The following is a 25830-nucleotide window of genomic DNA, read 5'->3' on the forward strand; positions in this document are numbered from 1 at the left end:
ACCATACCATTGTTATTAAACATGTAGTTGTAGAGTGATTAGCCTGAACTGTCTATTTAGTCATTAAAGTAACCTGTATAATGTCCCTGTATATGGCCATTTTATTTTTGGCAGTTGTACATGTGCACCTGCTTACAGGAAGAATGCTGGCAATGATGCTATTGCCAGGACATGAATGACTGTTTTATGCAACTAGTGTTAAAATGGGCAACTCTTTGTCTATCCTTGTACATGCTCTGTAACACGATGGGAATTTGAAAACTGCAGAGTTATTAAGGTACTCTGTCGACATTCAGCCTTGGACACTATCATTTGCAAAGTCTGACTGAAGTACTAAATTTGGAAAATGTGTGGAAATGTTCTCCCTCTGTTTTCTAGGACTATACTCCAAACAGACTGTGTTGTTACTTGAAAGACTCAGTCTGCAACAGTAGCACGTTCTTCAGTAGCCTATCTTTGGAAGATGCTTGACACTAATTGGAGGCTCAGGGCCAAACTCACATTCACGTTCTTGACTTCCTATCCTACCATTCCCTTAGTCTGAATTAAACCATAAATAAAACCGAAATGTGTACTGAGTTTTTGTGGTATCATGTCTTTAGGATGCTGGTTCTTCACTTTCAAAATAAAAATCATCTGTGTAGCAAGAGAGAAAGAAAGTAAGGCAACAAGAACTGACTAAACTGGAATATCAAGACAGTGTATGAGCAGCTAGTTGGGAAAGAAAATGCCTACAGACATACACATTTCAGATTCTTGACTAAAACAGAAACACTATGAGTCAATATCTGAATGTCTGTAACAATCACTTCAGACAGGCTAACAGGATAAAATGTTGAATAAGCCACCTCAAGAGTTAATTATTTGTACTTATCTATATGTTACATTTTTTGGTAGAGCTTTGGGTATGCCTCATAAAAGGGAAGAAGAACATATAAACAAAACAAAAACAAACAACCAAACCAAACAAACAGGAAGATAGGGAAGAACTTCTTGTGTTCGTAAGTATTTAGGGGAGTAGGCATATAAAGCAACAGCCATCAGAATCTAGCACTAGCATGTTTGTCCTGCTTCTATTGGGCTTTGGGTAATTTGCAAAACGCATATCCTGCTATACTCCTTTCTCACAGGACAGACGTTTCACCTCCAAAACACAACTAGAAGTAGAAACAGATTTGCAAAGCAAATTACAGCTGGTTTGATCAGTGTAGCTGACATGTATCAGCAAGAAGACGCCACAGAGAGTGGCCATTTCCCCATCTGTCACTGCAGTAGAAACTTAAAATCACACTGGCTCTTCCATCATGGTCTTAAAGGTTTACGCTTTGGTTGGAGTGTGGGGAATTGTGAGACTTACAGTGAAAAGTCATCTTTTGTGCCATTATGTTCATCTGTGACAGTGACAGGCTGCGAAGAGGTTTTACTACTCCAAATTATGAGTTTCCCTGTCTGCCTTGCACATATTTTTCAATGTCTGTACCAAAGCAATGATATCTGCAGCTAAAACTGTCTGGCAGAATCAGAGCAGACTCTTGGTCCAAACCTGACCCCTCAGTAGCTTGGTGGATGCAGAGTCAGGTACTGTCACATAACTGTGTTTACCTGTGCACAGCTTTCATGATATTTTTATTTCATAGGTTATCCCTCTAGCCTTGCATAACTGTCTCATATTTTATTTGATAGCAGTTTACCAATAAACACTTTTTCCATAGTATGCAATTAGTGGACGACAAACCAGATATCAGATGTGCGATATGACTTCTATGGGAAACATGATCTGGAACTTCTGCCCCATTACATGGTATTGAAAAATAAATATTGCACTGATGGTCATTGTCACCACCATCACCATGTAAGACAGTTTCTTTATCAGTTTTAACACAGAGTAAAACCCTTACGACAAAACTCAGGTGTCCTCCAGTCTACGCAGACCCCGTTTTCCCTGCAGACGTGAGCGTAGGAAGTTATCATCTCACAGGCTTCATCCTCATAGCAGCTGCTCTCTGCGCAGGCCTCGTAAAATATGTTGGGGGGGATTACCCTGTGGCAGTCTGCAAACCGATCAGAGAGCAGAAGGTGGCAGTGGTTTGTTGCATGCTCAGAGCATCTGTCTTCTCTCTGGATTTCACAGATCTTCCCTGGGTCTTCCACTGTCCAGTTCTGGATAAACACACTGCTGTCAGCAGTGACAGAGCCATCACGTAATGTGAAGTCATTGACGTGGTTCTGGTCACACACCCCTAGGAGAGTAAGCAAAAGGAAAATAAAAAGTCTGAATACAGTCACCAAAAAAATAAACCCAGAGAAAACAGGCATGGGACAAACAGAGCTGGCTGAGGCTGCTCTGTGATTGCCAAGGAGAAGAGTAATGAACTATCTACCTTATAGCTGTTATCAACAGAGACATAAAGACCCTGGATCTGGTTTTCTTTTTCCTTAATATAGGAAATATAGGTTATGGCACAGAGATATAAGCTATACAATAGATAGATTATAGGATAGAATTAATACTCCCAGGCAGTGATACCCATCAAAAACTTTTCACCTTCACTGCAAGCATAAGTCATGGCTCTCACAGAAATGCATATGTAAGAAATGTAAGAACTCAAAGTTAAACCCTTGTCTAGTAAAAAAAAAAAAAAAAAAAAAAAGTCTTCTTGAAAAGATAATGTCAAATAAGTGAAATGAGAGATAATACAAATAGTAGTTCAAGCCCAAGTAGGAAGCTGTTAAAACTACTATTGTTCAAACTTACCACAAAGCCCTTGTGTTCCTGAAGAAAAGCTCTTTGAATTAAGCTTAAGAATAAACTCATTGTTTCGTGGAGTAAATGTGAGATTATGTCCAAGATGGGAGAACCTGATTTCATGCATTATTGCTCCATAGACAGTGACTTCAAACAGGCTGCCAGAATAGGGGATATGAACCCTTTCACCATTAACAGTCACCTATTTTCAAAAAGGCAAGATCATCACATCAGTGCTAGCAAGCAGTTAAAATCAGCCCAATCTTACAATCAAAATACATTTTCGCTTCACAAGTACTCAAAGATCTGACTGAATCTGGATGTAAGAAGCAGTTTTGCAAGCTGAACCTTTCTATTGAGTCTAGAAAAAGTACAGAATTAATTGACCTTCATTCTCTGTACTATATGAAAAACTCTTTCAACATTTTCCTATATGGGTGCATTTCTTAATCATCACGTATTTACAGACCAGCAATCTAACACCAGGAATTTAAAATACTGCCTAGAGACCCTGATTATTAGTAATCCTCAGTGAAACTCAAGATGGTCCGTCACCATGCAGAACTGGGTGCAGGTGTTTTGATCCATCCTATTTTGCTACATGAGTTAGAAGAGATCATCTTTGCAGACTAGTCAACTGCTGTATGTCTAAGGAACCCAGAGACTGAAAAATGTGCCATATTGCATTTCAATACTTCTCCGCGTGTAAAATAGATGTGATGCATACTAAATTGGCCTTTCTTCTGATGCTGAGGTCCATCTGCATACAAGGTAAGAACCAACTCCGTAACTCTTCAACTAGCCAGTCATGCATAGATTTGTGAAGAACAGACTGCTCTTCCATGCACCAAATTAGAACACTGTGTAAAGGCTGCCGGCCAAAACAGGAGAATCAGCATGCAGTATGTCCTATCTATAATCCCTGCCTTTCTGGAAGAAGTGTAAGGGAGACATTGCCAAATCCCACATTCTTGATATTGTCACACCAGCGCAACAAGGAGAACAAGAGGATAAACGTGTGAGACCCATTATGTGACTATAGATTGTATAATGAAATGGAAAAGAGTTGTTTGCTCAGAAGCCTAAGAATAGGCTGCAAGGGGAACAGAAACTGAATTAAGGGAAAAAATTTTTCCTCATAACCTGAATTCTATAATATAAGCAGACAATGCATGGATCACTTAATTGTATTTAGCTTACTGTCATGTCACTGAAGAGCTGAACAGATACACCATGATGTTTCACTTCAATGGAGTCCATACAGTTCATCTTTGGTGTTGCTCTGCATGGTCCTTCATGGAGGAGAACTTCAACATCATGTTGCACATCACTAAACAAGGTGTAGGAGCAGTTGCCAGTCAGCTTAAAATTCAGCCCATCAAAAGTGACAATATGTCGAGACGAACTTCCTATACAGACACCTGTAAATCAACGTTAAAAAAAAAGAAAGCCTAATAGGCATTCATTTTCATTCAAATTAGACTATTTCTTTACAGTCATTATGGTCATGTGGAAACAATTAATTGAATAAACTAGAAAGGTAATAAAATGCAAATTCTGCTGCAAATCCTTGACAAGAAACTTTGGTAAATACTTCATTACATGCTTTTATCTTTTTGTAGTATCTTTATCTGGAGTAATTACTATTTAAAAATATTTGGATAAACTCAAAGAAAATCCCTTTGCATGAAATTTACTTGCATTGAACATGATTTATTAAGAAAATTAATGTGAAAAATAAAAGCAGGGAAAATCACTTCCCTATTTGTAGAAAGACTGTAACATACCTATTTTTTAACTTTTGTATTGCATTTTTATTATGGTATTGCATTTTATTCTGTACAGTATTACATTTGAAATAAAATAACACTATTTCATTCTTATCAGACACATCAAAAGTCGCTATCAGTGGACTTTTTTTTTTTTTTTATAGGAACTACGAAAAGGGCAGAGAAATAATGTGCACAGGATAAATCAGTGGTCAACTGACAGCTCAATGTCCTGGTCATTAGGTTATAAATACCTCCTTGTCTTCACAAACTGGAAAGTGAGGGCAATTATAATCTCACAAGTATCAGAACAAAACCTGAGCAGAAAGATGCATCTAACTCATATGTTTTCAAATCTTTGCTTAAAGATAATAAGGAAAATAAAAGCAATGTCAGCTAAATATGTAGGAAGAAAATTCTCATTCTTAATAGTTCAGCTACTTGGTTTCCAACTGAGATTTGAGAATAACCTGTTTCCCATGCATTGACTTTCAAACTCAATTTCCCAGGAAAAATAGCAAGCAGTAACTTCTGCTTAAAACTAAACTAAACTAAACTAAAATTAAAAAAAAAATAAGCCTATCAAGCCTATCTTGTGTACTGTGAGGCACTGAATTATCAAGAGATACATTCCTTTGGAGCACTAGAACGTTTTCAGATATTTTACTGTACCTGCTTATAAAGTTAATATATAAACAACAATGAAACAAGTTAGCAATAAAACAATTATAAAGATAATAGGAATATTTTAAATTTTTTCGGAACTGTTCTGTAAAAAAAAAAAAAAACAGTATTAATGCAGCCCGTTTGTCCATTTAAACGTAATCCAAAACCACCCAGTAGCCATGAATCACACATTGGAAATCATGTTGCTATAAAATTTTTAACTAGTTCAGCAAGCAATCACTTTTATGGTGTAACTCCTGATCTCTTCTCTGAACCCAGTTATATGACATAAGAACACTTTTTCAAGCACTCCCCCTTTGCAAAAGCATTTGATATATCATCTGAACTGCCAGTCAATAATTTCCAAGTATGTTTTAGCTCTCTGAATAACTGAATACTACTCTGCTGAATCATGAGAGCAGTTAAACACGCACTGCCATGCTCCTACAGCACAGATTGCCTGACCAGCAAAAACAGGTAGATACCACTCACCTCCTAATGAGCACCTACTTTGCTATGTCAGTTTCTAAAGTTTATTTTGGCTCAGACCTCAGCACATATGGAATCAGAATTAGCCTTCCCACCAACTATGGATGTTGCTTTAGTTGATACAGCATCATCCTGGTTTTGATAAGTAGTCATTGAAAAAAGAGTATTTTACACATGAGTAGTTGATCAACTAGATGGGGTTGAGGATTTTTTAATTGACTCCTGTAACATAAAAAAAATCTCACTACCTTTCCCTCACAAGCTGTGCCATGTTGGGAAAAAAAAAAAAACGGGGTATCATGGCTCATTAAATTCATAAAGAGTTAAATAATTGTTTGCTCACATTAAACAGGAGCAATCTCAAGTTAAATATGGGTCTTTTCATGATAATCAGGTAATGGTACTCATAGTAATTTTTATTTCGTCCTTTCAGAAAATCTTCAGGAAGACACATTTTGAATGCCAAAAGTAATGCCTTCATGTTGCTATCAATGTATTTAGGATTGATAAAATTATTATAAATGTACTTTTTATGGGTAGATATCACTAAGATTATCTTTGAAACATGACAAAATATTTATGATTATTGAACTAAAATATTTATGCTGTTTTTTAAATTTTGAAATACTTATGTCAAAGCAGAAATGTTAGTTTTAAAGGGCTTAGATAATCAAATGTACCTTTAAGAAATGTGAAAACTTGAAGTGTTAAAATTTTGGATGTCTAACAGTTCAGGGATCAAAATCTAGCTACCCAGCCTTGGTATTCCAAACAGTGACTTGAAGAAATTGTTCTAAAAATAGCCAGTTCAGCAAAGGATATTTTAAATTGAGATTATACATTTTAAAAAGAAGGTATATATAGGGTTCTGATTTATTTTTCAAAAGTAATCATATTACTTTAGATGTAAGCCAGATTTTCAGAATTATGTTGGAGAGTACAGTCCTCTAAGCTGACGCAAAGCCAAAGAGATTCAGGCTCTGAACAGGATTTAAATGCTATAACACCCACAGGTTCCTGTTTTGGACATCTCTGCAAATTTTAGCTGTAATAGCATGCAAGACTGGGCAAAAGAAATGCATTATTTTGTATAGCTACGCCCTTTAGGAGTTACTGGAGCTGATCTTTTTGATATTTAATTAAAAATAAATATCTTGACTGATTTTTATGGAAATCGAGCCTATAGCTATAGTGCGTTTCCCACAGAGAGGAGGTAACGCTCAGTCCCCAAACTCAGGCAGAGGTGTTCCAAAAGACACAGTGGCCAAGCCTGCCCCATTTTCCCCCATGAAGTGCTCTTCCCTGTGACAGCCATGGAGTGATGCCCTGTGCCATGCTGCATGCAGCCAGACGTTGCTCCTCCTTTACCCCAGACTGACACCATTTCACTGTTCTCAGAGCATATGTCTGGGCACTGAGGCAATCTGGAGGCTCCAGCTTCGGTTTTTGCTTGAAATCATCATTTTTCCTCCCTCAAGTCTTCCCTTCACATATGTGGAATTTCCCTGAAGAATCTCTCTTTTTAATAATAAATGGATCACCAGCATCAGGGCTGAATCCCTCCACCCTATAAATGTGAGTAGATGCACTTAGTTTTTGTTCCTGTCATCTAAGCCAAGGCACTAATCACACAGTGTTCACTGTTTCTGCTCAGATACTGAGTGTGAGATTTGATGAAGGCAGGAAACATTTTTGGTTGTTGTTTCTTCAACGTATGTGCCTGATTGAGGTCAGACCAAACCCTAAAGCCTGGAGATGGACCAAGAATACATCACTTGCTTACAGCTTGCTGAGATAAATTTCTGTTTTCTTCCATACCTCCCTCCTTCCCAGTTCACACAGCTTTGGAAATCAAGCGTGAGATTCTCTGATAAAACACTGTAGCTATGCTAATGTGAAAAATAAGTTCTCAGTGACCTTGAACTTGCAAATAGCATCACACATTCCAGGCATCAGTGACACTCTCATGCTCCTAGCTGTTTGCTTCATAGAATCATAGAATGTCCTACATTGGGAAGGACACACAAGGATAATCGAGTCCAACTCCTGTCCCTGCATATGACAACTCCACTGGCTTACAGCATCAATTCCTCTCATCTCGGTACACATCTTTGATGTGTACGATGGATGAGGGGCTACATTCAGCATTACACTACTGATACACATTTGAACCGATGGGGAGGGAGAGGCACACACACAAAGGTAGATACTCACATGGACACATCCATCGGCAGCCACAAGTTTCTTCAATCTTAACAGCAGGAAGGTTGCTGTGACACACTGGTTTTGGCATCCTCTCACAGTTAATTTGGTGACTCTCCAGAACTGTGTAATCTCCTGGAAAGCATGTCACAGTGTGGCACTGGTCTGGTAATGTCCATTTATCACCAGGCTAGATAGGGAGATGTGGATATTTAACAGTTGAAAAGAATATGGGCAGAGGGGAGAAAAATGCAAAACTTGGCTGCTGTCATGATCCTACAACTAACAAGTAAAATGACCCTGAAAGCAGTGCTACTCAAATTAGCCTTGGATAATTAAATAATAAAATGAAGTGTACTAAAGACTTCATGAGGACAAGGAAGTTTAAATCAGCAACACTATAAGAAATAGACTCTAAAATTCCAAGCAAAAGATAATGTTCTAGAACAGGAGATGTTTTGTTACAGCAGAATTAAGTATCTGGTACTCCATCTATTGTTAGCCTAGCCTTCCTACAGCACACATGGATATCATAGTCAACAAAGAATTCACCCTTAGCTTTTCTTTACATGTCAAAGCCTTTAGTTTTTATAAGCCATGAAATTATTTTAGAAAGATCTGTGAGCACAAACGGTCACGGCACAGCAGGAATTAACAGTATTTGTTCCAAACTAGAAAGCCATGGAATACTCTAGGTATTTTATCCACAACTCCAAAACTTTAAAACAGTTCCTCCCTTCCTGAATGGAAATTGTTCCTTTAGCAGATTAATGTTGCTAGATATACATAGTGGTTTTGTAAAATTAAAAATGAAATGTAAAATATATTCTCATCTGTAGGATTACATACATCTAAATGACACAGAAATAGATGTAGTCACAATCTGGAATATCTCAAGTTTCATATCTTCAAAAAGCTGAGCTCTCTGGCCCCAGTTTCTCAGAGCTCCAAAGTACATAAATAGGATCAATGAATTTCAAAACAAAGTGTTCAGCCCTGAGGTCTGCATTCCCAAGAATAACCCTGTCTTCCAGACCTGTCTCTACAGAGGTGAGTAGAGAAGCACTACTAACAAGCAAGACAGTGATTCTATGAATTGGATGCTTGATATTCACAAGCAGCAATGTGAGGAGAAGATGATTGTTATGGAGCAAGGTCATCTCCCATTCTCCCTTTTTCAGAGTACCCATCATTCCCATGAAAGAGAAGAGGAAAGTGATAAAACACCTAAGTAACCATAACATAGTTCACAGACTATTCTTGGCACTACTGTGCAAACCAAAAATAGTGATGTAAAAGTATTGTTCTGTATGTCTGAGCTACATTTTACCATCAAGTCTAAAAGAGAACTGCCAGATATGCAGCCATGAAAATTTACACATTAAATACAAGTCAGTTTACTGGACCTGTTCTGTATGTTGCAGGACTTTGAGAAGGCAACTTGCCCTAAAAGTGACTTAATACTTTTCATGCTTGGGAGCCTAGAGGAAAACACAGGGACTCTGAAGACAAAGAAGGCCTAAATCCCAACTGATATCAAATCATAAGAGCAAAAAAAAAAAGACAGAAAGGAAAGCAAAAGCAGAGGTTTCTAAATTGTGAAGGACAAGTCTGCTGAAACCAATGAGCCTGCCAACACAGCAGAGGAAGCCTCAGACTTCCTCTCTGAGGGAGCTCTGAACCTACAGACCTGGACTTGCACACATTTTCTCTTACTGTGCATCTGCAGGAGAGCGAGTCATGTACATCGAGTGGCTTCATCTGCTGGCTCCCTTTAATTTCGTCTGTGTATTGTTTGTTTGTTTGCTCTTATCTAAAGCAAGTGCTGAACAGTATCAGAAAAGTCATGTTACGGAAACTACTAGCTTAGGAATGTAGTTTTTACCATCATATATAGACTCGAAATGCAGAAGATTACTATACAGATCACTTCATGATGAAGTGCTACATTACAAGACAAGTACCTGCACTTCTATTACCACCTTTATGCCTGCTTAAAAGAATCAGAACAAGACTACATTAAAACAAACAAACAAACAAACAAAAAAAAACCCACCACACATAACCTATCATAATAATTCACATATTCCATCAGCTGGCAAGTTGATTTGGCAAGTTGATTCTTTACACAGCCTGTATTTAATACTCTTCAAACTCCTTGCCACTGGATATGATGAATACTAGAAACTTTTATGGATTCAAAGAATGACTGAACAAACACAGAGGAGAAAAATATCCAGCAATATCAAATACAACAGACTGCCACTCATAGCTCAGGATGTCCCCAAGTCACAAACTGTTCAAGGCTAGGACAATTCAGGGAATTTTGTCTTTTTTATTTTTCCTTATGTACATTCTTCTATTTTTGGCCACATAATATAGTGTCTTGAACGGCTTTTTGGCCTGCCCTAGCACATTTGATCTTCCATCCTTCTGCTACTAACAGTGACCTTAGCCATGAATCTTCCTTCAACCATAGAGGTAATTAAAAAAAAACCAAACATATCACGCTTGATATGGATAGGATTTAGTCATAGAGTTTTGATCCTGAGAACTCTGATATCCTTGCAAAATGCAACAGAACAGTTCCCACAATCTCCAGGTGCATGACAGACATCCTGCTCAGGGAACTGAGCCTCCTGCAGTAAACTCTCTGAGTAACGCCTGGAATATTATGGATGTGATGTAAGAGCCTGTGTTTTCTGAATTAGGAAAGAGCCTTGATCCTTCATCTCTGTGGATTTGTGGACTCTGCTGGAAGAGGGTTGCAGGCCAACAATGGCATGCTGCTGCCTGTGAGCCAAAAGAGGAGTTCAGAGTGTGGATGCTGAACACCAGAGGCAGAGCATTTCCATGGTGTCCTGTAGGCACCATCGGATGCTCAAAAACCCGCTCCAGAAGGCAATTGCTACCATGTTGGCAGTCTTCTAAAACCCCTTCTTTCTGTCTGACAGAAGCAGTAACATGAAATCCTCCTAAAGGCTACCATTTGAAAGTGTGTTCATTTTTACCCAGACTGCAGACTGATCTCTTTTCTTCCAAAAGCTTTTTAGCCAGAATGGAAATTGTGCATTAAGTTTATCATCGAAAGAAACCTGACGTTGCTGAAATTCAAGTTTAGCCTACCCAGCACTTATCTACATGTACCTGCATCTGCTTCTAGGATCTCAGAGGCCTGGACACATGCAATTCAAATGAATAAATATCAAGGATCTGATTATTTTTTAATTATGGAATTTTTTCAGGTTTAGTTTTGTTTTGTGTTGTGTTTTCTGTTTTGTTTTTTCTTAATTAGATTGTCAACCTCAAAGCCTAAAAGGAGCCTATAAGAAAGATGGAGACAGACTTTTATAAGGGTGTGTTACAACAGGACAAGGGGTAATGGTTTTAAACTGGAAGAAGGGAGATTCAGGTTAGAATGAGGAAGACATTTTTTACAATGAAAGTGGTAAAGTACTGGCACAGGGTGCCCAGAGAGGTGGTAGATGCCCCATTCCTGAAGACATTCCAGGCCAGGCTGGACAGGGCTCTGAGCAACCTGATCTCATTGAAGATGTCCCTGCTCATTGCGGGGTGCTTGGACAAGATGACCTTTGAAGGTCCCTTCCAAACCAAACCTTTGTATGATTATATGAAAGCCACCACGCTATACTTAGTGTCTGATCTAGCTAAAGCCTTTCTGTATTCTGACCAGCTGACTGAGGTCTAACGTATAAGACAACTTTGATATATTTCCTGTGTCTAGACAATTCATAAGCATTTCTTTATTAGTCACATCCTTCCTTACAGTCATGTCTTCACAAGGAAAAAAACAAAGGAATATTTTTAATGTACTGGAAATTCAAGATAAATCCTAGGGTAGAATTCATAACTGACCCCTACTAGAAAACAGATATTAATAAAAAACCTATACTAAATTTTTTCAATGCATGAAGTATCATATACACTCAAAAAACATGGCATTTCACCTGAGAAGAAAGAACTGAGCCGTTTATAACATCTACATTGTTTCTTTCTTAGAGCGGATCACTCGAGAGATCAAACAAGTTTACTAAAATTTCTGAGCATTTTCTCAGAATTAATATGCTTTTACTAAGAGCTTTGATTTCCTTACTTAAGAGGTGTTTTTCCCTAGAGACATGACTATCATGCAATAATTATCTTCCTATAAAATTTTCATAGGGACAAGGTGCTTGTATTTTTAGGAGAAAGAGAGGGTCTGGACAGTGACATTGCCTCTCTCTGTACATGCACTTTTATTTTGGCCATGTCTAGCTTTCCCAGAATTTCTTTCAATGGGAGCTGGAAATACATTCTTCTTTGTCAGGGAAGACACACACTGTGAGAAGGTTTGGCTGTGCACTGCCTTCCATAGTATTCAACACACTGCAAGATCAGGTGTCGTTAGAGGAAGTCTCCTTTGTGTGCAAAATTATCCCTTCAGTTCAAAAGCCAACATTTTCCTCTTCCAAAATAATTCTTAATACCTAATGTTGTCCACCACTTTTTGTTTCAGATCATCTATGAAGGTATTCAGGGTCCTGCATGAACTTTGTCACTTGAAAGCCAGAGGGATCACCCACGCAATATACTTACTTTCTTTCTGTTTCCATCCTCATCTATACATTCTCTGACAGGGTCTAAAAGAGAAACAGACATCTTTTAGCCATCTTACTCCCTCATGCAGCTTTTTAAGTGGTGGTCAACAAAAACAGGTTGCTTACTTAAAAAAGTGACTTAGGCTGTAATAAGTTTTTTTTTTTTTTTTTGTTAGAGTATGAGAATCCCAACCTGAAGAGTGCAGGCATTTGTCTAAAGTGTACAAGAGTAAATCAAAGAACGCATAAACCTTGTTACTGCTAACGTTACCTGACTTCTGCAATGATGTTGGTCCCAAAATACCCTGTGAGCAATATGTAGTCTGTAATTCTACAGCAATCTTTGTACTGGCATACAGCTCTGCTCAGATGGTACTTAAAAGAGATCACGGTTTCATCTCTGAGGCAGGGTCCAGCCTTACTTCTGCATCATGTGATGAATTGCAAATATTTCTGGTAATTAGTAGGTAATGAAAATGTAAACACCCATGAACACACATTTATTGAATGTAGAAAGATAAATACAGTGAGTAACCCCAATATAAGATTTGTTGACGGCTAGCATAAGTGTGAAAATAGCTGCAATAAGAATACTCAAATTCAGTTTCATTATATTCAGGCATTACAGTGATAGGCAGTTTTTTTATATAATCAGTTGGATGCTCACAAGGCACCCACTGAATTGCAGTTTCTATGTTTATCTGCTATCACAATGCACCTAAGGATATACGGAAAGTAATTTCATATAAGTACCATGGTATGACAATGTGATAAGCATGTGCTTAGGAAATTAAAACACTGACTAGCAAACTCTTTATATAGTACTATACTATGCTAGCATATATATGCTACATGTTCTATCTTTTCTAGGATAAATAATGTATTTTGAAAGCATTTTGGAAATCTTTTAAATCCTTTTAATATTATTATTTTTGGTACACTTCCATACATAAAGTAAGAGTCCTTCCACACAAGAAATCAAACTGTATGAGTCTGGAGGGGAAAATTATACTTTAGAGCTTGTAAGAAATATAAATAAAACAAAATCACAGAATATAATTTTTTTTTTCTTTTTTTAAAAAAGAAGTTTCCCACCCCATAGGAAAGGCTTTACCATCAGCAAAAGGGAGAGCTAAATTTTTCAGATTTAAGTGTCTACTATAAGATACTATTATCGAAATTTTTGAGCATATCCTTTGTGCTGTTGGAAAAGCTGGATATACATTTCATAAAAACACAAAGCTTTCACCTGTAGTACTGATAGGTTATAGCACATATTGCAATAAGAAAATAGTTACCAGTTTCGAATTCCTATTCCCCATCCTATATCCTGGATCGATGCAATTTAGGGCAAGAAAATCATATATTTTACAGTGTGAGAAGAAGAAATGCATTTTTAAAAGCTTATTTTCAAAGAAAAGAAGGAAAATGGCAGCTGTTTAAATCTAGAAAATGGCAGCTGTTTGATGGCCTGGAGAGATTTTAAAATGCCAGAAGTGATCCCAGTGGAGACTGATCGGATATCTCTAAGCTGGACTGTGCACACTCTGCAACTTCCTCATTCTTAGTGGTACTTGGCTCTGCAAAAAAAGTCCACTTGTTTTAATGGAGATGTAAGTAAGCCCTAGTAAAGCTGGTAAAAACCTATGCAGTGACTAACAGAATGAGACAGTGTTTTGAGGTGGGGACACATAGATGCCATTGTAATAGAAGTAACAACAATATGAGTAATAAATGTCTATACGCACACAGTCCAAGGAAGTCAAAGAAGTAAAACGCTGGCCAGAGTTGTAGCAAGTTTCCCTAGATGGAGAGCATTGCTATTGACAAATAAATGAATGTTTGCTTAAAATATATTACTTTTTCTTTTCCCCCCAGTATTGTTTATTCTGGAAAAATTAATTATTTTGTATTCTTTTTTTTCTTACACTTTGGCTGAATTCTTTGTAGACATACACATACCAATGCTTGGGTCTGTGCAGAAAAATATGTAATTTGAAATTTTTACTCATAACTAACTTGTGATATTTGTAAAGCATGACCCCTTTCATGCATGACAGCTTGAGCTTTCCTGGTGTCCTTCAGTTAATGTCCAGCCCTGATTGTTCATATAATGATAGCTTGAAAGTTTAGGCCTAAGCAGTTTTTAAACTCTTGCTGAAGGTTAGATGATTAGAACAGTAGTTGGCTACATGCTGAAAGGGCTCACATTTTGTTTTACACTAAGTGATGGTGATGGTCTAGTTTAGCATTTGTGATGAATGTCTGTGAAACACTTACATAGGAGCATTGGGCTGACTTCTCAAATTGAGAAAAAACCTTCTGGTTTTGGCATTTAATTTTTTTAATTTTGCTTCAGTTTTGAGGCTGCTATATTAGACTTACCCATGCACACTTTTTTGATAAATTCACTATTCAATGTGATCATAGTGGATAAGTCTTCAAAATTCTGAAGCTTCATGATTCTGTTAGCAGCTGATGGCCCAGTCAAAGTCCTCAGTTGCTCTTCATCATATCTGTTTCCAACTCCAATTGGAAACAGGGATACTCCTAGGAAGAGAGAAAAAAAAGGTTTTAACAGGCATCAGGTCTTTGCTGTTACATTTTTTCCATTTGCTTCTTAAAAAAAAAAAAACAAATCCAAAACAAATAAACCACCACCACCACTACAACAAAAAATTGGGAAAAGTTTAAAGTTTTTTTCCAGCAATGAATTTTCATGTATTACTTGCATCACTCCATCCACATAGGCTAAAGACAATTAAGGGCAAAAATGATGATTCTTCAGTCACAGTGTTAGCTAAGATGAGCTCTATTAGTCCCAAGCATAATAAGATTGTATATGGTCAACAAAATGCAACTGCACACTCAATGACAACATCTTCACTTTTTTCAAATGTAAAAAAATCTCAGTATGTTGTTTTCTTTCTTTAGTTACCTAGCAATTGGATTATTTTCAAGCCATTTAATGAAGAAATAATAGTTGTTATTTAGTTCATGTCTTATTTAATAGCTCCCAAAGCAATCTACAAAGGAAGTCACTGTTCCTCAGTTGAACTCCTGAGGAAGCTGAGGTACAGACTACAGCCAGAAAACTTAAAAAAATGTCATGCTGCACATATTGATACTAAAAGCATATTCCTGTATAGTTCAGTGCAGAATCTGATCAAAACTTCTATTTATTATTATTGCAGTGAACCTTTCAGGAGTCACTGTACTGCAACAGTGTTGAATTTATAATATTGGATTACATTTCTGTCATCCCTGTCTATCCATAGAAACTGGAAAAATGAAATGCAACTAATTTGTGAAGCCTATGGAAACTATTTCACTGAAATTGCAGATTGGTCCTAAATTTAACAATAATTCAAAGGCATCTTCATCAGGCAGGTTTTGTTCGGGCCTGTTTCTTACCAGAATGTTACACACAGCAAATCCATATCAGTGAACTTATGTATCAGTGCCTTAATTTTTCATCCTTTGTTCTAGTGAATTACTTTAAAAGCAACAACTCTGTTTAAAAATAGTGACAGCAAAATGGCATTTACTGTTCATTCTTGCAGAACGTGCAGCAGCCTCCACAGTGTCTTCTGATCTCCCTGAGACGATGACTATTGCAACTTTTGATGCACTGGGTCTCCCTCCATGGGATTCTGACATTGCATTCTGAACCACAAAATCAATGGCTCTTCCTAAGAAGAAATGAAGAGATAAATACAATAGAAAAATCATAGCATGCTATAAAATTAAATCTTACTTTATATTAGTAGGTTATACAGTACTGGAAAACACTATTCTTAAAGGACGTTTAATGTCTGCTTTATTGCTGCTACATGAAAGCTATTAAGAACCTACCAGAACTATTAATGCATCCCAACACAGGAGAACAATACATAGCTCCCCAGTCTCTGAAGTAATGGGATTTTTACTACCTTTTCTTAGCCACAAGGATAAAGTTACATGCTTCTAGTAGTTACCTTTTCTGGAAGTATTATCATTGTGTCACACAAAAGGAAAGATTTTGTAGAATATGTACTTATTTTCCAGTTGCAGAACAACAGTGACATCCAGTGGCTAACTGATCTGCAACTTCATACCATCCTGAATTGTGCACAGAAGTTGCTCAGCTCCCACATAAGATTTAGGCCTTTCCTAATTTGGTCAACTTTTTCTATGGCTGTGAAAACAGTATCTTGCATCCCTACTAATCAGCAACTACTCGAAATCTAGACTCAGACTAAAGCATAATAAAACTGGCTGATCAATATTATAAAAACAAAACAAAACACCAACAGCAAAAAAACACAAAACACATGATGAAATTCTACCTTAGCAGCTACCAAATCACAAACTTGCTTAGATGGGTAGCTGCTCCCCTTTCATTTAACATCTGTGAACATTCAGGCAAATTTTTGTTCAAAATCGTGACTTCAACAAGAAAGCACTTTGCTAGTACTTGTATTTAGATATGTATTTGCACAAATATTTACACTAGGAACCATGATATACAGCTTTCTTAAAAGTTCCTTTCATATTGGAAGTTATCAGCTCAGGAAGCAGAAATGATATCGTGTGACTGATTTGACATTCAGGGCAAACAGTGAACAGTGAATAATAAATACTTGAAAGACTAGTTCCTCTGAGTAGCTGCAACAACTATGGAGCAGAAATATGTTTGCCTCAGGACTTCACTGAACAATTTTAAATAACGAACACATTTGTAAAACACTGCAAGTCAGATCACAGATAATTCACCAGCACACCCCCAGAATACCTAAGCACACTTGAACACCTTGCATTTCATGTCTTCTTTCATCGTGTCACCCACCCCTTTTCACTGCTGGAAGCACAGATCCTTTTCCCAAGCTGCTGGAAGCATGGGCAGCCTCTAGGAAGCTCACTCAGCACATGTACTATTGATAACACAGCAAAAACAATTGGATATTCTACAAGGCTTTAGTTAGGATTTCAGAAATAATTTACCCCTTGGAAGAATCTAGCCTAGAATAGGTATCTGAAAAAGCCCAAATGTTTCATTTGCCACAGTACTGGTTTGGAGGTGACATTCCCACCTCAAATACTGTTGCCTCATACACCTCACAGTCCCTGACTGAAAGCCTCATATCCCCTTTCGACTTCATCCAGCCACCTCTTCTTCCCCATTAGCCCATTTTGACTATTTTCCTCCTCTGAGACTTACCGTGTCTTCATGTGTCATCTCTCCACACAGATGCCCACAACTAAAGAGAAGAGCTGGGACCCACTAGGAACTGCTGTCAGGCCCTGTTAGGCTGCAGGAAGAGGATCCCCATCAATTTCTCCTCCTGTAAGCTGTCATTATCTTCACCAGCAATCTCCTGTCTAGAGAGGGTCATATATTTTCCCAAGCACTAATTTTCAAACAGAAAGATGCATGCTTGTTTAAGTCCAGATGTTTTTTGTTTTGTTTTATGTTTTTAAATGCCAATTATGATCAGGAGGAAAAAAAAAGAAAAAAAAATAAAAAGACACAAATCAACAGAAAGCTTTCAAAAATATTTAAGAGCAAAATGAGATGTTTCTCTTTGGTTTTTGCTATGCAATGATTATCTTTTATTCAGTTCTTCCAACTGTATAGATTCATTTCATTCCTATAATTTGATTTTCATTTCCACTATAATTCTGAATTCTGTTTTGTATACAAAATGAAAACACTTTTGAGGTTTTGCCCAGTTAAAACTTCAAAATTTTGGATGTTTTTGTACTTGCAACAAAATATATTTTGAAACAGTATTATTAGGTGGATGATGGCAATTCCATTCCACAAACTACTATTCCTGACCAGAAAACAATAAGTAATGCCAGGTATCAACTCCTGCCCTACACAGCTGTCTCACAATCTTTGCTAAAAATGGTTTTGTCTCCCAGTAGTTACTCTGTATGTCTGTAGAGGTAGATGTTAGATGTAGAACGGCATATTAGCTATAAATAACTAAGGGATAAAACAAAATACAGAAAATAATATTACTGTATTCCAATCCCTGAGATTGCTCCAGCATGGTCACTGTGCCAGAAAATTGACTCATTTCCCTTTTGTCCTCTAAATAATTACTATTAAAAAAAAAAAAAGTATTTTAGGTTTTAATTTTCAAATATTTTAGGTTAAACTTTTGTACAATAAGAATCACAAACAATATTTTATTCATTTGTGAAAAGTACTTGGAATTCCTAAATTCCTATGTTTGTATTTTTTTTAATGACCCTTTGACTTTTGTGTGGTTGGTGTGGTCATCAGCTGCTCCAGTTCCATTTTTTCCTATTAATTCTAAATTTTCAGAAACTTCCATACATATCTGTAAACTGGAAAATCCATTATTTTTATAATTTCTAATAAAGAAATCCAGTTTCATTGCAACAGAACCAGGGACTATTTCAAAGTCCCCAAAAAACAATTCCTCAATTTAATGTATGGAAAAATTGTTTTAGTGTACTAAGAACTCCTTGTATTTCTAGCCTAATTTTGAAGCCAGCTCTAGAGAAAGAGCCAGGTGTCTGAAGCCGTGATCAAATGAACATTTTTGTCCTGCTAGAGGGATTGAGAAGGTCCCCATCTCAAACTGGAAGATGCAATTTCTCATCTGTTTGTCGCTACATATCACCAGGGAGGGTGGTCACATACTCCTCAGAGGCCATAATAAAAATATTGACTCCTAATAAACCAACCATCTTGAACATTTTATCACTACTAGACTGCAACATAACAATAATCTGCTATTTTCGTATCAATAAAGGAAATTTTAAACGTTTACACTGAAAAAAATATATCGCCAAGCACAAGGCTGTATTAAGACTGGAAGGAGAGTATGCATCATCTTGGACATAACTAAACTAGCTTTAAAATTACCAGATCTGAGCCACACAAGCTTCAGCCTTAATGAGACCACCTTGAGTCTTGTAGACCCCTTTAGCAGCTGACATCTGGGCTGCTGCTGGCACCACTACAGCTTTGTTCTGACATGCCCACATACATTGTAAATGCATCTCTGGCTGCTTTAGTGCCATAGCAAACTCCTGGCAGAAGGAAGGGTCCACTCTAAAGTGTACCACCTGGGCATGTTCTCCCAGTCCCTGCAGCTGATGCTGCTGCCCACCCAGCCATGCAGTGACCTGCCTCAGGCCACTCACCATGTCCCAGAAAAAGCCATTCTAAACCAAAACAAAAAACATTTGTTTTCAGCCATTTTGGCCCTTCTCTCAGCTCACTGAAGGCCCAATGCACATCCTTTCACATAGAAGGAAGGCAGTGTAAGTGTGCAACTGTGCAGTATCAGGGGGCTGGGGATGGGCCCTTCTGCAGCAGCTTGCTCTTAAATCTGTTTAGCTGTATGGGACCACATCATCAGGTGTTTATTTCAGCAATGGACTCCAGAGAAAATCCAAGGAAAATCCAAAATCCAAATTCTGTTAACAGAAAATACCCTAAAATCCAGCTTCATAAAACAACAGTTTGTTTTTTTCATCTTTAAAGAAAATCCAACAGTGGCCAAAACTTTATTTGACAAGGAGCATCTTATTAGCCCCAGTGAAGTGAATGGGAGGTTTGCTATGGGCTTTAAAGGTTACACACTTTTAAGGATTTTTCTCTGTGTGTGAACATGACCCTAAACCTGGACTAGCAGTCAACATGTTCCTACACACTGAACATAGGAGTAAATTATGTTAGTCTCATGTATTATTGTTGCAAATTGTTTCTGTTCCTCACACATACAGTGCGCTACAAAAGAAAAAAAAATGCAACAGCCTGAAAAATGGGCTTTGGAAGCAGAATGGCTTCTATACTCACAAGTATTTTAGGCATTAAACATGCAACCCATGAGAAATCAAGATGGAAGTCTCAAAGCCAAAAGCCTTCATCACATACAGGAGAATAAGAGAATTGAAAGCAACGTAACATACAATACCATCTGTTCCCAGTGACCGTGGACATGATGGGGAATGTAACTCTGGTCATCTGTCCCTGACCTCTTGCCTTCTAACACGGTATAATGATGTTGATCTTGGTAGGCATAATGGTCACAATTAATTTCACACATGCACACACGAAACTCCTTCCCAAATTTGACCATCTAAACATTTATCTGGGTAACTGAACAGAAAGATATATCTTGCAGGAACACTGAGCCCCCAGCAGCCTTTCAGGTCACTCAGTAGAGCATGGTCATTAGTCTTTTGGCATGTCCATGGAAAAAATACAGATAAATAAAAATTTTAAAAAATATCTACATGGGCCACTTCAGAAATGGCAGGTTAATAATTCCAAAGACTGCCTGCATATAATGGCACAGCATCTTCCCCGCATCTTTCAGTGCTGATACACTCCTAACTACAATATGAAGTACAAAACAAAAGTAATACTTGGAGTAATCATTAAAGCAAAAACAACAAATATATCCTACAAACATAGGGGAGAAAAGGGAGAAGGTGGCATCACTGCACAGTATTCTCCTCTCACCTAAGACTATGAACATTGAATGCTGAACTTCTGACAGTCAGAAAAGGCTTTGTAAGAACATTTTTATGGTCTCCTTGAACAAGACTATTCAATAAGAGTTAATCAGCTGAATATCTTTTTTAAATGATCTGATACATTTTCAAACCAAACTCATATTCTGAAGCAATAATTCAGAATGTTTCACATAGTGGTTCCTACACGGACTGAAAGCTGATTGAATGGACATAAACAAGTATTGAGGACAAATACTATCTGTTGAGGAGGGCTGGAGGTGTTTACTGGGAGTCTACAGGGAATTAACCTAGATTCTCCCTTATTGAATAATTTCATTAATGATTCAGAAAAATGTGTAAAAAAGGTATGCTAATCTGGGCCACAGATATTAGATCGGGAGCAATTATGAACATCATGAAATACACAGAAAGAGCACAAGGTACCCTAGAAATGTTTGAGATACATCCAATAAATAAATAAATAAATAAAAATTCATCCCCGAATAAGCCAATCTGGAGGAAAATATACCAATACACAGACATTTAATGGTTTAGAAGGTGCCTCAGGGAAAGCAGAAACTGCTTAAAAACAATCTTTGCAATTGTTTTCTTTAATTTTGTCTGAAACAAGGAATAAAACATAAAACCCCTGTGAGGGTCTGTGAAGTTGTGACAGACTGAGGATTCCAGCTAGGCGGAGGTTCCTGCTGCGAACTTGTGAATCTGTGCCTTAAGTGGCCTCAGTTGTTCCACTAACACTTCTGCAACATCTCAACCAAAAAAAAAAAAAAAAAAAAAAGAAAAAAAAGTACTATAAGAGATCTTAATCACACACAAGTACTGAATGCTGCCTGGGAAAGAAGTAAAAAATAAATGGCTTCTCGGCACTTGAAGAGAAAAATCCACAGGGTAAGAAGCTGGTGGATAGTCCAGAACGAATCTATTTAACCAAGGATTGGTCTAATCATGAACAACTTCATGAAGATAATCCTTGAAGCTGGTATTTATATCTTCATGTAGGATCTTGACTAGACAGTTAATTTTGGTTGGCTGGTTTGTTTGTTTTTGTGGTTTTGTTGTTTTTGTTGTTATTGTGGTTTTTGTTTTTATAACTGAAAATAACAGTTTTGATTTTGAAATAAAATAGCTATTGCAAGCCTGTTGCACAGATCAATGCTTTAAAGAGTCAATTCTCAGTATATTGATATTCTGGAATTAACGTGTGGCAATTAACAATGCTTGGACTCTTCATGAACAGGACAGATTTGTCGGTTCAACAACCCACCGGCACTGAAGACAGGAGGCTGTGAGGCCCCAAACCTTCTCCTCTGTTTTCCTGTCTTTATAGTTGCAAATCCTGCATTTCTCTTGCCACCAAGGGGTTGTGATGACCATGGGCTCCACCAGGACCACATTCAACTTACAAAACATTTAAGAGATGAAGTAAAAAAAAAAAAAAAAAAAAAACAACAAAACCAAGTAAAAACACCAAAAAAAAAAAAACCTGCTAGGACAATGAATTAAAATAGCTCAAAGAGACTAGTAGGTACCCAAAGATGGATTCAGAAAGGAACTGACACAATTCACAAACAGGAGAGGGAAAACAAGAGAGGAAGACCTCTGTCTTTCAGTGGATGTGACCCCTTAGATCACAACAGCTACTGGTGAAACCATGAACTTCAGCAGGAGGTGGGGGCTGCATTTTGAAAATTCTGCATAGTCCACATCACTCAGGGCAGAGATCTGCATCAAGAAAAGTTCTATGGTGGACTTTTATTTCCTAAACCACAGAGGGGGTTTTATATAATTTATACCATCTTAATCATAATAGGCAAAGCTCAGTGCTGCTATTCAAATATGTTAATAGCCATAGAAAGTTTCAGTTAAAATAGTTAAGGGGTTTTTTTCCAAAGTGGCAGGGACAGGGATACGGAACTCACACATATTCCCTTAACAGTGCTTTTAATATGGATAAACCACATAGATCATACTTCCTCCAAATTTTGAGTCTGAGTCAGGCAGTGGGCATGGAAAACATCAGCCTGAATGAGCTGCTTTTACTGAAGGTATAAGCAATGAAAATCATGGTTTTATAAAGCACTAAGTGATATTTACTGCATGGATTGCTCCCTGTGCTCCTTGTGATGCTTCTGAATACCAACGGATGCTGAACAGAGACATGTTTATGTGATTCTCAGTTCTCTTGCATAGATCACTTTTAGCTGAATGAAGCCTTATACAGTTAGCTATTGCTTGTAGTCACCTAAGAAATAACTGAAAAAAAGAAAGCTGAAGTTTCACACAATTTCATTACGTCTGAATGTCCCTAGAGCTTCTTCTCAGAAGGTTACATGAGCCAAAATTTCATGATGTTATCTTATTGCATAAGCATGGGAAAGCTTTGTGGTATAGGTTGCTCTTTTCTGCTTATGCCCTCAAATACTCAGTAGCTTTTCATTATTTCTTACTAATAAAATTTATCTCTTTCCTGGAGTTTCCTTATAGTTAAATGAAACAGAAAAGGGAACACTTTCTGTAGTAAGATTTTTGCACTGATGGCAACAGGTTAGTGTTTCTACCATAGGGAAGCCAGTGCAAATGAGAAGAAACAGCTCTGGTCTGATAGTAATGATATTTTTGATAGGTAAATCCTGATCAAGCCCTCTGTAGGCTATAAAATATTTCCAAATCTGCCTAGGGAACTGCAACATCCAGACTGAGCCACATACACCTTTTAAGCAGCCTCTGTATTTCCAGAGGCCCAAACACAGAATAACTTGAATGACCAGCATTTCCCATGGATGTCGAGTCTCCTACACAGTCAGCCGAATTCACACACATTACAAGGTGCAGGAGAGGACCACAGTGACTTATTTTCATTACTTCATTTGGGAGGAACTACTTTGACTCTATTCCATTTTGGTTCATTATACCACATCCCTCATCATGGTCTCTGAGCATTTTCCAATGAGACATAAACAAATCACTAACGAGTATGTCATGTGGTTGCCTCTCCTCTTTCATTTCCCAAAGGTAATGTTTTCTCTGTTTATCCTGCAGTTCAGTATGGCTTACTATACACATTACATGGAAGGCTTCATGAAACTTATCTATTTGTGTGTAACAATTTATCCCACAATGAGCCTATAGAAGTCTCATCAGCCATCTGGTATTTTTATTTCTCCAGGCTGAGAAAGTAATCATAGCTAATCCTCCTGCGAACTATGGAAGTCAGGTTTTATTTCTCACTTTTCTGCACCAATAACTCTTTACAGTCTGAAGTAGGCCAAAGACCCTAAAAATCTGTGTATTCCCCAACTCTTATAGGACTCTAATGCTAGGTGTCTGACAAAGGAAATGTGGTTCCAGTCCAGAAGAGCAAAATTCTCAAGGTATCTGGTCAAAGATCAGATATGCTGTAGGATAATCATTTTTTGCTGAACCCTACAACTGATACATGTGCATGTACTGAATTGCCACAGACCCAGTGCGAAATCTGTGTTATGTTTTAACACAGGAATATTGAAGTGGACATGTTTTCTAGGATGCAGATTGCTGGAACAAAAGATGATGTTTCACAAGTAGTTCTTCAGCTAAGGTGCCACCTTAGGCAATCCTTGCTCCTTGGTACGATCTCCAGCCTTGTGCTACCCTAAATCCTTGTGAGACCAGCACAGAAACTTGCACAAGGGAACTGAACCACCTATAATATAACTACTGTTTCGCTAAGTTATTTTTCAACCAGGTCAGTTACACTGGCTCAACACAGAGTAACAAACATCTGGTGAGGGTAGCTATTGAAGTCAGCATAAGCAGATATGCTGCTAAACATCTAATCAACTAATTGATGTTGAAAGGTTAATGATCAAAGTCTTTACTTAGTAATTATGTTTTGCTTGCTTGAAACATAATGAATACAAATCCTGATAATTACTTCAAGGCTAAAAAGAAAACAGTCTTCTTCTTTCCAAAATACATTAGGATAAATCCTAATTTGAGTAACCTACAGATACATTTTGATACAGACAATAGAAGATTTACCAAGAAATATACACATAGTAAATATATAAGTGAACAAAAAAAAAATGAGTCTTACTGCAGAACATTGCCACAACAGCACTGACATAAACTGGTGATTTGGGACAGGCTATATTTAGTCGTGGTTTTTTTATTTTGTGTTTTTTTTTTCTTTTCCTTTTGTTTAAATATCAACATCACTCACCTAGTCTGGTAGGACCTTGTTCCCTTTGTTGAATTGCATGCACCATCTCTACAAGCGTTTCAGTCTCTTGAGGCACATTCCATGAAATTTCTAGATTATTTTCCCTGGCATACTGGAGAACTGACACATGCATTGAAGTATTGCCTGAAGTAGAAAGCAGAAAATTCAGATTTTAAGCAATGTATACAAATTTTTTAAAATAAGTCTAAAGGATACATTATGGTTGTGTTTTACATGAGCACAACTAGATAGCAAATTTCAATCAGAGTGTGAAAGATACATTTTCAATTCAAAGGTCAAAACTGAACTATTCTCAAGTGGAGGGGAAAAAAAAAAAAAAAAAAAAAAAAAAAAAAGAAAGCTAGTACTGCTGGAAACAGTTGCTTTTCTTTCAGAAATCAGCATGAAGTATTTTACCTCAGACCAATTTGGCCATGATTGGAGAACTTTATAATCTCCAAATATTATTCCTTTTCCATTTTAAAATGCTTTAAACATCACTTTTTTTAATCTGCACATTGTTTTGCAACAGTGGTAGTTTGATGCCCCATTTGTCTGGTGGGCCAGGCTCCCCAGATGACTAGATTTCATGCAAATTTCTCTCTGTCATACATCACTTGAGTGACATGCATCAAGCTGCAGCATGGAATATGG

The 25830-nt window shown here is 37.4% G+C and overlaps 1 protein-coding gene across 1 annotated transcript in view; it reads right to left on the reverse strand.

Annotated features, from left to right (window-relative positions):
- Positions 1 to 25830, reverse strand: part of VWF (von Willebrand factor) — a gene marked incomplete at its 3' end in the record, with an annotated part of 145307 nt that overhangs the window by 41445 nt on the left and 78032 nt on the right. The window contains exons 30-37 of the mRNA XM_080343088.1: positions 25177 to 25320; positions 16019 to 16162; positions 14856 to 15020; positions 12469 to 12512; positions 7885 to 8062; positions 3947 to 4167; positions 2756 to 2948; positions 1899 to 2240 (exon numbers count right to left, since the gene is read on the reverse strand). Of these exons, the coding sequence (XP_080199214.1) occupies positions 1899 to 2240; positions 2756 to 2948; positions 3947 to 4167; positions 7885 to 8062; positions 12469 to 12512; positions 14856 to 15020; positions 16019 to 16162; positions 25177 to 25320 (1431 nt within the window). The remainder of the gene's footprint in view (positions 1 to 1898; positions 2241 to 2755; positions 2949 to 3946; positions 4168 to 7884; positions 8063 to 12468; positions 12513 to 14855; positions 15021 to 16018; positions 16163 to 25176; positions 25321 to 25830) is intronic.

Source organism: Nesoenas mayeri, assembly GCF_963082525.1.
Source record: "Nesoenas mayeri genome assembly, chromosome: 1".
NCBI lineage: Eukaryota > Metazoa > Chordata > Aves > Columbiformes > Columbidae > Nesoenas > Nesoenas mayeri.